Below are 12,500 nucleotides of genomic sequence, written 5' to 3'. Positions count from 1 at the left end.
AAAGACAAGCAAAAACAGGACAACACAGGACAGACAGTGCATGAATAGTGCTGTATATAAAGTGCAGTGCAGAGTTATTCAAGGTCCAGTGCATGTTCAGTCCTGGGCGGACTTGGAGGCGGGGGGGAGGGGGAAGCCAGAGTCATTTAGCAGCCTGGCGGCTGAGGGGAAGAAGCTGAGCCTGTGGCGGGCCTTTAATGCCTTAGGCAGCCGCAACCTTCTTCCAGAGGGAAGCAGGGTGAGGAGGCCGTGGCCGGGGTGGAAGGGGTCTGCCATGATCTTCCTTGCCCTCCTCAGAGCCCTGGTGTCATGCAGGGAGTTGAGGGAGGGCAAGGGACAGCCGATCACCCTCTCTGCTGAGCGTGTTACCCGCTGCAACTTGGCCTTGTCCTTGGTCGTTGCAGCAGGGAACCAGGTGATGATGGAGTGGGTGAGGATGGACTCTATGATGGCCGTGTAAAACTGGACCATCATGGACCTCGGCAGCCTGAATTTCCTCAGTTGCCGGTGGGTGTGTCATATTCTAGGCTGCAAAGACCAGCAAGAAGACAAAATGTAATCTAATCTAAATCTAATCATTAGTGATCAAAACAATTATCAAAAGTTTCATCATTCTCTCTATCTTCCTCACATGCACATGAACATGCAAACACACACACGCACAACGCACATTTCGTAAGCCATTTCTATTCCAGCAATGGAGCAGCGGGTTAGTAAGAGAATGCGTGTAGAAATTGTCTTTTGTTTTGTTTCATAGAAAATAGTGTTTATTTCAGATACTGTAGTGGAAGATATGATCCTCATTTCCAGTGAAGTAGCTGCCATCCAGTTATGACATTTGTGTTTATCGCGCCCCTTCATCACCCATCGTTGATGACGTGGATGGTTCTGGTTACACTGGTATGAAAGCGGGCTGGTTCGCCAGACAGAACCAAGGTTCGGAGGTTCCCGAAAGCGAATGCGACCGGAACAGTTCTTTGCCGGTTTGAAAGCCCTATGAGAGAACCATCTCACTCAGGGTGTTTGGGTGAGTGGACCCGCCTCCTCCCTCAGCTGTGACATGGTGCAGTAGTCTTTTTGGATGTGAGATTGATTTCACCAGTAGCTAGATAAGCGTGTTATTTTCATCAGGCACTACACTGACAGATCAATCTAGAACCCCAGGCTGCGCGGGACAGGGGTGACAGGGTGACAGCTCAGGACCAGATGTCCCTTCTCTGGGTGTTCAGAGAAACTGTTTCAGGACTTGTGTGGGTGTTGAATTATGTGTGTGTTGAGTTGTGTGTGTTTCTCACCTTTATGTCTCATGATTTAAGCCAATCGTGATGGTTCTGATTGTTGGCGGTATAGGTCCATGTACTGTATCTGTGTTTAATTCTACACCATTATCATTCATATACAGTCATGGAGACAAACATATTGGCACCCCTGCACTTCTGTCAGATAATACACCACTTCTCCCAGAAAATTGTTGCAATTACCGGTACACAGTATTCACATGTTTATTTCTTTTGTTTGCATTGGAATAACACAAAAAAGCTGAGAAAAAAAAGGCAAATCTGATTCATTCATTCCACACAGAACTCAAAATGGACTGGACAAAACGTTTGGCAATTACATTTTTTTTTATGAATAATTGTATTTCAAGCATGTTATGCTCCTTTAATTTGTATTTAAACTCACCTGTGGCAAGTTACAGGTGCAGACAATATAGAAATCACACTTGCAACCAGTTAAAATGGAGAAAAGTTGACTCAACCTTTTTGTTGTGTGTCTGTGTGTATCACACTGAGCATGGAGAAAAGAAACAAGAGCAAAGAATTGTCTGAGGATTTGAAAAACAAAATTGTGGAAAAGCATGGACAATCTCCAGAGATCTTAATCTTCCTGTGTCCACTGTGTGCAACGTCATCAAGAAGTGTACAACCCATGGCACTGTATTCAATCTTCCTGGACATTGATGGAAGAGAAACATAATATAAAAAGATTGCAACAACGGATTGTTCGAATGGTGGATAAAAAACCTTGAGCAACTTCCAAAACAAATTCAAGCTGACCTGCAGACACAGGGTGCAACAGTGTCAGCTTACCTGGGGAAGCCAAAAACGTTCTGGGAGGACGTCCTGTGGACAGATGAGACCCAAACAGAGCTTTTTGGTAAAGCACATCATTGTACTGTTTACAGAAAACGAAATGAGGCCTTCAGAGAAAAGAACACGGCCCCTACAGTCAAACATGGTGGAGGTCCACAGATGTTTTGGTGTTGCTTTCTGTCACCAGAACCCTTGACTGTGTATGGCATCATGAAATCTGAAGACTACCAAATTAATTTGGGGCGCAATGTTGGGCCCAGTGTCAGAAAGGTGGGTCTCCATCAGAGGTCCTGGGTCTTCCAGCAGGACAATGACCCAAAGCATACTTCAAAAAGCACCCACAAATGGTTTAAGACAAAGCGCTGGAGAGTTCTGAAGTGGCCAGCAATGAGTCCAGATGTAAATATAGAACACCTGTGGAGCGATCGCAAAACAGCAGTTGAGAGAAGGTGTTAACTTAAATATTAAGTTGAGGGTGCCAATAACGTTGTCCAGTCCATTTTTGGAGTTCTGTGTCGAATGATTTGATCAGATGTGGCTTTTTTTCTTTCTCTCTGGGAGAAGTGGTGCATTATCAGAGAGTGCCAAGATTTCTGGCCATGACTGTATACAGACACTATGGGCCGGTTTCAGAGACAAGGCTTAAGCCTAGTCCTGGACTAAATCACACTTTCAATGTAAAATCTCCATTGAAGATGTTTTTTAGTCTAGGATTAGGCTTAAGCCTTGTCTGTGAAACCGGCCCTATATTTATCTACTTGTTCTATAGGCAGCAGCATGATGTGACCTCTAACCCTGGAGTATTTTGTCCTCTCTACAGGGGTCGTGTGGACCAGCCTGCTGCATTCTGGGACCATGAGGAGAATGGTCAGCCTAGCGCCAGAGACCAGATCATCCGGCCCAGCTCTGGCTGACCACAGGTGAAGCGGCCCACATCTGGCTCAGACCAGGTGAAGTAGCACAGCTCTGGCGCCTGCTGAGACCATCCAATCCATCCGGCCCACATCTGGCTAACACGAGGTGAAGCGGCCCAGCTCCGGTTAACACAAGGTAAAGCGGCCAAACTCTGGCTAACTACACGTGAAGCGGCCCAGCTCTGGCTAACACGAGATAAAGCAGCCCAGCTCTGGCTAACACGAGATAAAGCAGCCCAGCTCTGGCTAACACGAGATAAAGCAGCCCAGCTCTGGCTAACACGAGATAAAGCAGCCCAGCTCTGGCTAACACCAGGTGAAGAGGCCCAGCTCTGGCTAACACCAGGTGAAAGCGGCCCACGTCCGGCTCCTGCTGCGACCCCCCCCTGCTGCCCATCCATGTGGATCCAGAGATGACCATGAAACGCCGATGGTCCTTCCACGTGCTGGTGGTCGTCTTCCTCCTGCTCTCCACCGCAGGTGGGTACAGCCTCGCCCCCACACCGGCCTGTCTCTGGCCCTTAGAACTGTGTTGATCACACACTAATAACATGGTAATAGCATAGTTATAGCCATCATAAGTAGGAGGAAATAGACATAACAATGGATAAAGAATAAAACATGAATTTAACATACATGCCACCAACTGTCCTCTTACACCTTGGGCTAACCTCATCTGATGCTAGGTTTGGGCTAACCTCATCTGATGCTAGGTTTGGGCTAACCTCATCTGATGCTAGGTTTGGGCTAACCTCATCTGTTGACTAGGTTTGGGCTAACCTCATCTGTTGACTAGGTTTGGGCTAACCTCATCTGATGCCTAGGCTTGGATAAGTGTTATACAAACAGATGTAAACAGCCAGTTGGAGGGTGGTGTTCTCCAGGGTGAGGTGCTTCACCACGGGGCTCTGTCTGTCTCCACCTGCCTGCCTGAGACACCGTCTCGTCTCCCTTACAGCAGGTCCAGCCAGGCGAGAGATAACAAGGCCCCGGTCCAGCGCTGTAAACGTCAGGTTAATGATGTGTTTAAGCGGTTTAAAAGGTTTACACAGGCGTTTGTCTCAGAGGTCATAACCGGTGCTGCCTGACTCATCATAACACCAACGAGGAGGAGAGGGGAGAGGAGAGAAGTGTGTGTGAGTGTGAGTGTGAGTGTGAGTGTGAGTGTGTGTGTGAGTGTGAGTGTGAGTGTGAGTGTGAGTGTGAGTGTGAGTGTGAGTGTGAGTGTGAGTGTGAGTCTGTGTCTGTGTCTGTGTCTGTGTCTGTGTCTGTGTCTGTGTCTGTGTCTGTATCTGTGTCTGTGTCTGTCTGTGTGTGTTCGTGTGCATTCTGTATATATGCGTGCATGCATATACGTGTGTGTTTGTGTATCTATGTGTGTGTGTTCATGCGTGTGTGTGTTTGATATCCTGAAGAGTGATTTATCCTCTGTTATGTACGTATATACAGTATATTACAGTCCACCGTGTACCAGGTTAATGTGCACTGCGCTGGGGAGGCCAGCGTTTAACAGGCAGATGGTCTTCCTCCCAGGTCACATTAGGACAAGATGGATCTGAAACATGTGGGCTTTTAATATCTCACCAGAACCCTTATTAAGGCTTATGGTTTATTGCTGCTAAGCTTGTGTGTGTGTGTGTGTGTGTGTGTGTGTGTGTGTGTGTGTGTGTGTGTGTGTGTGTGTGTGTGTGTGAGCCGACTGGCATTAGTCTGAAATCATAACACATTCAAGACATTCACACACGCACGCACACACACACAGAGACACGCATGTGTAAACACACACACACACACACACACACACTGAGCAGCCAACAGGAGTAAGAGGGTGTTTTGGCAGGTGGTGTGGGCCTCAAAGCCAGAGGTTCCAGGCCTGACCAGAACCAGAACTAGCCTCCTCTGAGAAGGGCTACAATACAGGCTAGTCGAGTCACACGCACACACACACACACACACACACACACACACACCCCTCCACACACACACACACACACACACACACACACACACACACACACACACCCCACACAGCTATTTAGGGAGCTCTTCGTCTAAATCACTTCAGTGTGTCTCAAGGTGGATAACTGGAAGAAATGTGTGCTATGTCAGTTGCCATGGGTAACAGGTCAGTTGCCGTGAGTAACAGGTCAGTTGCCATGGGTAAAAGGTCAGTTGCCATGGGTAACAGGTCAGTTGCCATGAGAAACAGGTCAGTTGCCATGGGTAACAGGTCAGTTGCCATGGGTAACAGGTCAGTTGCCATGGGTAACAGGTCAGTTGCTGTGAGTAACAGGTCAGTTGCCATCGGTAACAGGTCAGTTGCCATGGATAACAGGTCAGTTGCTTAGCGGAGTCTTGAGGATTCTGGAAGAACGTTGGTTGGACAGGTGCTCTCTCTCTCTCTCCATCTCTCTCTCTCCCTCTCTCTCTCTCACTCCACCTCTCTCTCCCTCCACCTCTCTCTCCCTCCCCCTCTCTCTCCCTCTCTCCCTCTCTCTCCCTCTCTCTCTCTCCCTCCCCCTCTCTCTCCCTCCCTCTCTCTCCCTCCCTCTCTCTCCCTCTCTCTCCCTCCCTCCCTCTCTCTCCCTCTCTCTCCCTCTCCCTCCCTCTCTCTCCCTCTCTCTCCCTCTCTTTCTGTAGGCCCATGCAGCTCTGGTAATTGGGTCTTTTGTGTTGCTCATAAAGAGGTAATGTGCGGTAAGCGGTTAATGGTTTCCTGTAGTGTACGGCAGGTTTTTCTGTTTATTCAATTTCTTTAGTTTTACCTCAATTTCACCCTTACAGTGTCTCACTTCAAAATCCACCAGTGTTTGTTTGTGTGTGTTTGTGTTTGTGTGTGTGTTTGTTTGTGTGTGTGTTTGTTTGTGTGTGTTTGTGTCTGCTTGTTTGTGTGTGTTGATGAGACGAGCGTTGGCTGTGCTGCAGATGACACTACTGTTGTCTCTGGTCCAACTAAGCTTCTGTTTGTTTGAAGTCAATAAAAACGTCGCCTTCTCCGGCCAGATTACATTAGATTCAACTTTATTGTCGTTACACTGTGTACGAGAGTGGAGTACTGAGACAACCAAATGTCGTTTGGCCTCTAACCAGATGGTGCAAAAGACATGATAATGTAGACAGTGTGTAATGCATAAGATGAATATCAATATGATGTGTATAGTTATCAGATGATATGCACGGTATGAATGTAGACAGTGCACGGTACTAAAGTATATTACAGTAAAGGTATTATAGTGAGTAGAAATACATGAATATAAAGTGAATATACGTGAGGTGAATATCAATATGATGTGTATAGTTATGATATGTACAGTATGAATGTAGACAGTGCATGGTACTAAAGTATACGGTATTACAGTGTGTAAATGAATATAAAGTGATGATACGTGAGGTGAATATCAATATGAATAATAATCAATAATATCAATCAGATAGGAGGTTGTCTGCGGTGGAGAGCGGATGTGGTTCCGGGGAGGACAGGGCCCGTCTGGGGGAACTAATCACCCAAACCTTATAAACCAGAACCAGACCTGTGAGGTTCTGATGGAGGACTGGGCTCTCCCCTCCTCGGGCCTGGGATCCCCAGAATCAGGAGGGGGTGGGGTAGTGGTGGTCTAGTGGGGTAGTGGTGGTCTAGTGTGATAGTGGTGGTCTAGTGGGGTAGTGGTGGTCTATGGGATAGAGAGATGGACTGGTGATCAGAAGGTCATGAGTTTGTAGCCTGGGGTTGTCCAGTGGTCTGGCAACATGGCCTGGGGTAGTCCAGTGGTCTAGCACCATGGTCTACAGTGCACACATTATGCCCATGTCGGCATGGGTTCGAATCCGTCCCATGCCCTGCTGACATGCCCTCTCTCCTTTCTTCTCCTTACTTTCCTGTCTTCACTGTATCTATCCAATAAGGTGAAGAATATGAGTGGGACTGCCCCACTTCGAAATAAATTAAAAGTTCAAAGAGTTCAAATCCCGTCTGGAATACCACCACTAGTGTGAGTAAAAGGCACTTAGCCCTAACTTACTCCAGGGAGACTGTATCTGTGATCTCTAATTGTAAATCGCTTTGGATTAAAAGCATATGGTAAATTATTATAATGATTATTAGGAGGACAGTCAGCTTTCTGTAAGATGTTCTTATCCCTAATTCAGTACTGAGGGTGAATAAAGCCGCCCCCAAATTCTCAACATCCTACAGTGCCAAGGGTGATTTCATCCACCAAGAATGCATCGATCATGATGCTTCATTTTGTAGCCAATCAGAGTTTTGTTGCTAGGTAGACACCACATAGAACACTTGGAACACTCGAGGTGGTGAGAGTTCCGAAACTGTTTGGCAGTTGGTGAGTTAATACTAGAACAGCCATGGGTGGGGTCATGTGACCAAGTGAGTAAAAAAACAACAATGTATATCTTTGCACTCTTTGCAATTTCAGGACCCTCCTTTCATGACTTTTCCTCGATATGTGCGTTCTACCACCCAGTATCCTTACATTTTCAAAATCACATCAGGATAAGCTAGTATAAAGATATTGTAGCCGTGTTTCTGTGTAGGAGGCAGGCTAATTTACAAGAGGTGCCAACTAGTGGTCTTTGTGTGTAAGTAGCAACTTCCCATTCTAAAGACTATGGTCGTTTGACCCCCGAGGCGGCGCTAAGAGTAGGTGCAATAGTGATCTAGCACCGCTGTCTACAGTGCACACATGCCCTTCTTCTCATTACTTTCCTGTCTGTCTTCACTGTCTCCAATAAAATGAAAAATATGAGTGGGACTGCCCCACTCAGAAAAAACAACTTTAAAAAAAGAGTAGGTGAAATAGGCACGGCTGTCCTAGTGTTAAAAGCCCCTCTCCTCTTTGGCGGTTGGTGAGTTATAGAGATTGGATCTATAGCGTTATGGATGCCCAGACCGCTGGCAGAGACATCTATAGGTTTATACATAAAAGCCTTTTTCCTGAATCTCCCTTCAGGGATCAATAAAGTACCTACAGTAACTATCTATCTCTGCTACGGTCGTTATCACTTAAATCAAAGCTCTGATACAGTGTGTGTGTGCGTGTGTGTGTGTGTGTGTGTGTGTGTGTGTGTGTGTGTGTGTGTGTGTGAGTCTGTGTGTGTGTGTGTGTGTGTGTGTGTGTGTGTGTGTGTGTGTGTGTGTGAGTGTTGCTGTGAGCGTAGTGTACCATAGGTGACCTCCAGTATGGACCATATGGTGTGATGCTGTGTGACGTTCACAGAGGACTCTACGTGCTCAGTACTGATAAACAGGAACAGCAATGCACAATGTCCTCTACTTCCCTGTGTGTGTGTGTGTGTGTGTGTGTGTGTGTGTGTGTGTGTGTGTGTGTGTGTGTGTGTGTGTGTGTGAGAGAGTGTGTGTGTGTGTGTGTGTGTGTGTGTGTCTGTGTCTGTGTCTGTGTCTGTGTGTGTGTGTGTGTGTGTGTGTGTGTGTGTGTGTGTGTGTGTGTGTGTGTGTGTGTGTGTGTGTGTGTGTCTGTGTGTCTGTGTGTGTTCGTCATTGTGACGACAGCCAGGCTAAAATCACACAGACAATAATAATAATAATAATAATAGCAATAACAATAATACATTTTATTTATGGGTGCCTTTCAAGGCTCTCAAGGACACCTTACAATACAAATTAAAACCACATATCAAAACATTATAAAATCAACAAAGCAAAGTCAGCTTATAATAACAAACAAAATACAGCAGATCAAACCAAATATGCCATTGTGAAAAGGTGTGTTTTAAGACTGGATTTGAAAGTGGAGAGATTGTCAATATTACGTATGGAATGGAATGGAATGGACTTTATTTGTCATTGCTACAGTACAGGTACCAAACAACGAAATTTAGGAGGGGTGGCTCCCCTGGTGTTAGGAAAGGGGAAGAAAAAAAAACATTTTAGAAAAAGCACAAAATCACAAGGTAAGGTAAGGAGCTGGTTTACATAAATAAAGGCTATGTACACAATCCACTGTACTATACTGCACAGATAGTCAACTAGGGTTGTCATATTGCACAAAAGTATTTTTTCACGTTATTTTAAAGTGTCACAGTTTGCAGGCTTGGAATGTACATGTTTGTGCCTCAGCACTAGCTGCCATACAATCCGTCCGGACTGTCCTGGGCCCAGAACTTAGGCCTTTGCTGTGTTCAGGGACTTGACGGCCCAGTGGTAGAAGCAGTTCTTCAGTCTGTTTGTCTTAGCGGCCGGGGTCCTGTACCTCCTATTCGAGGGCAGCCTGATAAAGTGTACGTGCCCAGGGTGGGTCGGGTCCCTGGAGATCTTGGAGGCCTTCCTGAGACAGCGTGTGTTGTACAGCTCTTCCAGAGAGGGGAGGGGGGCGCCGGTGATCTTCTGTGCTGTTCTCACGACTCTCTGTAGCGCGTTTCTCTCCGCTGTTGTGCAGCTGTGGAACCAGTTGCAGATGCCGTAGGTGAGGATGCTCTCCACTGCGCCGTGGTAGAAGGCCACCAGTATCTCCTGCTTGTTGTGTTCTTTCCTGAGGCATCTCAGGGTGTATAGCCGCTGTTGTGCCCTCTTGATGGTGCCTTTTGTGTTGTCCTTCCAGGCCAGGTCATCCCACATGTGATGTCCCAGGAAACGTATGTTAGGCGGAAGAGAGTTCCAGAGGTGGGGAGCAGAACGGCTGAAGACTCTAGATCCCATAGTAGTCAGGCGAGCAGAAGGGATGACAAGTTGGTAGGCAGAGGAGGATCTGAGACTACGGGAGGGAGTGTGAGTAAGAAGGAGTTCAGAGAGATATGAAGGTGCTATGTTATGGAGAGCCTTAAAGGTGAGAAGGAGAATCTTAAAAGGAATACGGAATTTAATAGGGGGCCAATGTAGTTGTTGGAGAACTGGAGTGATAGGTCAATGGAAGGAGTTCTGGTAATGATATGTGCGGCTGAGTTCTGGACCAGTTGGAGTTCATGGAGATATTTGTGTGGAAGGCCAAAGAGGATGGCATTGCAGTAGTCTATACGGGATGTGACCAGACGCTCATTAGATATAGCTTACACGCACACACAGACACAGACATACACACACACACCACTCTCCTCCATTACACACACTTTGTTCTCACTCTCTCTCCCTATTCCCTCTCTTCCCACACTATACTGTATCCACAGCTCTCTGCGCGCACTTCCGCGTGTGCGAGCCCTACTCCGACCACAAGGGGCGCTACCACTTCGGCTTCCACTGCCCGCGGCTGTCCGACAACAAGACCTACATGTTCTGCTGTCACCATAACAACACCGCCTTCAAGTACTGCTGCAATGAGACGGAGTTTCAGAACGTGATGCAGCTCAACGTCACCGCCGGACCTGACGGATATGCCCACAAGTGAGTCCCCAACTCCCCTACCCACACTGTGTAATGTCATATCCTGTTGATCTCATGTCCTGTTGATGTCATGTCCTGTTGACGTCATATCCTGTTGATGTCATATTCTGTTGATGTCATGTCCTATTGATGTCATATCCTGTGTCATTCGCCAGTGGAGCGTATTTAACAGGGTTCTCTACATTACCATATTTTCATGACGTTTTACGGTAAATGAATTACAGATACAACCTTCGTATCCGATTGTACATAGGAAGGGGAGGCTGGTGGAGGCAGAAATCGATTTCTACCTCCGCCAGCCTACCGGGTGTTTTGATTGATAGAGATAGAGACAGGAGGGACTTTATTGATCCCAGAGGGGAAGTTAAAGCGTTACAGCAGCTCACACCAACAGCTCACAAACAACAACAACAAAGTAAAGTGACAATTGAGTATGATTTAATATCCCCCAGCCTGACTGCTCACCCCCGATCCAGCCAGCTGGAGGAGGAGTTGTACAGTCATATTACAGCCTGCTTACCCTGCTTGGCACTCAGCATTAAGGTTTGGATTGGGGGGTAAGACCCTGCTACATACCAGCGTCATGTCCAGGGGGTGGACTTGTACATCAAGCTGCCTCACTCTACGGAAACAGGAGATAGGTTCCTGCCCTATGGGCCATTAGGCTAGAGAACCATCGGTTATCCAGGCTACTTACATATTACAGTAGGGAGGAAAGATCTCAAGAAAAGATCTGACGATACAGTCCTCCGATTCCTACCCCCAGCAGCCTCCCCCCCAGGTTCTCGTGCAGCCTCTGTGGCCTCCAGTAGCGGCAGGGAGCTCTCACGCAGTCATTAGCTCAACAGCACCGAGGACCACAATGTTCTGAACACAGTAACCCGGGGAAACCGAAGCCTCTGATGTGTGTGTGTACACGACCGGATCACGCAGAGCCCCGTAGCGATGTTAGCGACCTTGTTCTCTCAGAGCTAATCATTACAAGTACCACTCTGCTGTTATTCTACCTGTAGAGGTGTTGTGAAGTGAACAGAATTCATAAGTGAGCTCACACAGCGAGCCTGGGAGGAGGCGGCGGGAGGGAGGGAGTGGGGGAGGGAGTGGGGGAGGGAGGGAGGTCCCAGAGAGTCAGGGGAAGCAGGGCCGGGTGATGCAGAACACGCAAACCGCCGATAGCAGAAGAAGTGGAGCAGCCAAACTTGTTATGGCTCGTGAAATACAATTATGCATGGTGCAGCGCACTGAGATCACACCAGGCCTTCCTCAGGCTGTGTGTGTGTGTGTGTGTGTGTGTGTGTGTGTGTGTGTGTGTGTGGGTGGGTGGGTGGGTGTGGTGTCAGTGTGGGTGTGTGGGTGGGTGTGGTGTCAGTGTGGGTGTGTGGGTGTGTGGGTGTGTGGGTGGGTGTGGTGTCAGTGTGGGTGTGTGGGTGGGTGTGGTGTCAGTGTGGGTGTGTGGGTGGGTGTGGTGTCAGTGTGGGTGTGTGGGTGTGTGGGTGTCAGTGTGTGTGTGGGTGGGTGGGTGTGGTGTCAGTGTGTGTGTGTGTGTGTGTGTGTGTGTGTGTGTGTGGGTGGGTGTGGGTGTGGGTGTGTGTGTGAGTGTGGGTGTGCGGGTGTGTGTGTGTGGGTGTGTGTGGCCCCGCCAAGCAGAAGATACAGTATGTACAGACTACTGTTCTGCATGTAACCTTCCTGCTCTGTGCTGCCAGAGTCTCTACTGGGCTGATCACCATCACATAGCAGCACAGTAGAGTAGCAACATTAGCATGCTAACAACACCATCACCATCAAACAGTACAGTAGCAACATTAGCATGCTAACATCACCATCATACAGTAGAGAACAGTAATAACATTAGCATGTTAACTATCACCATAATACAGTAGAGAAAAGTAACAACATTAGCATGCTAACAACACCGATCAGTACCAGTACCAGTACATCACCATCATACAGTAGATAACAGTAGCAGCATTAGCATGCTAACTATCACCATTGCCATCATACAGTAGAGAACAGTAGCAACATTAGCATGCTAACTATCACCATCATAGTATAGTAAGAGTGATTCATATGTTACATGGTTGATTGACAGTTAAAAGAGTTATTCTGATGTTACATGATTGATTTATTTATAGATAGATGATA

General features: G+C 47.3%; 1 protein-coding gene across 1 annotated transcript in view; it reads left to right on the top strand.

Moving 5' to 3' along the window:
• Positions 1-3,420: 3,420 nt before the first annotated feature.
• Positions 3,421-12,500, top strand: part of LOC308164406 (protein shisa-like-1a) — a gene marked incomplete at both ends in the record, with an annotated part of 12,122 nt that continues 3,042 nt past the window's right edge. The window contains 2 exons of the mRNA XM_080538507.1: positions 3,421-3,487; positions 10,142-10,355. Coding sequence (XP_080394633.1) covers positions 3,421-3,487; positions 10,142-10,355 — 281 coding nt within the window. The remainder of the gene's footprint in view (positions 3,488-10,141; positions 10,356-12,500) is intronic.

Source organism: Nansenia antarctica (assembly GCF_963989245.1).
Source record: "Nansenia antarctica genome assembly, chromosome: 8".
NCBI classification, from domain to species: Eukaryota; Metazoa; Chordata; class Actinopteri; order Argentiniformes; family Microstomatidae; genus Nansenia; species Nansenia antarctica.
This window is presented reverse-complemented; position numbering and strand designations above follow the sequence as displayed.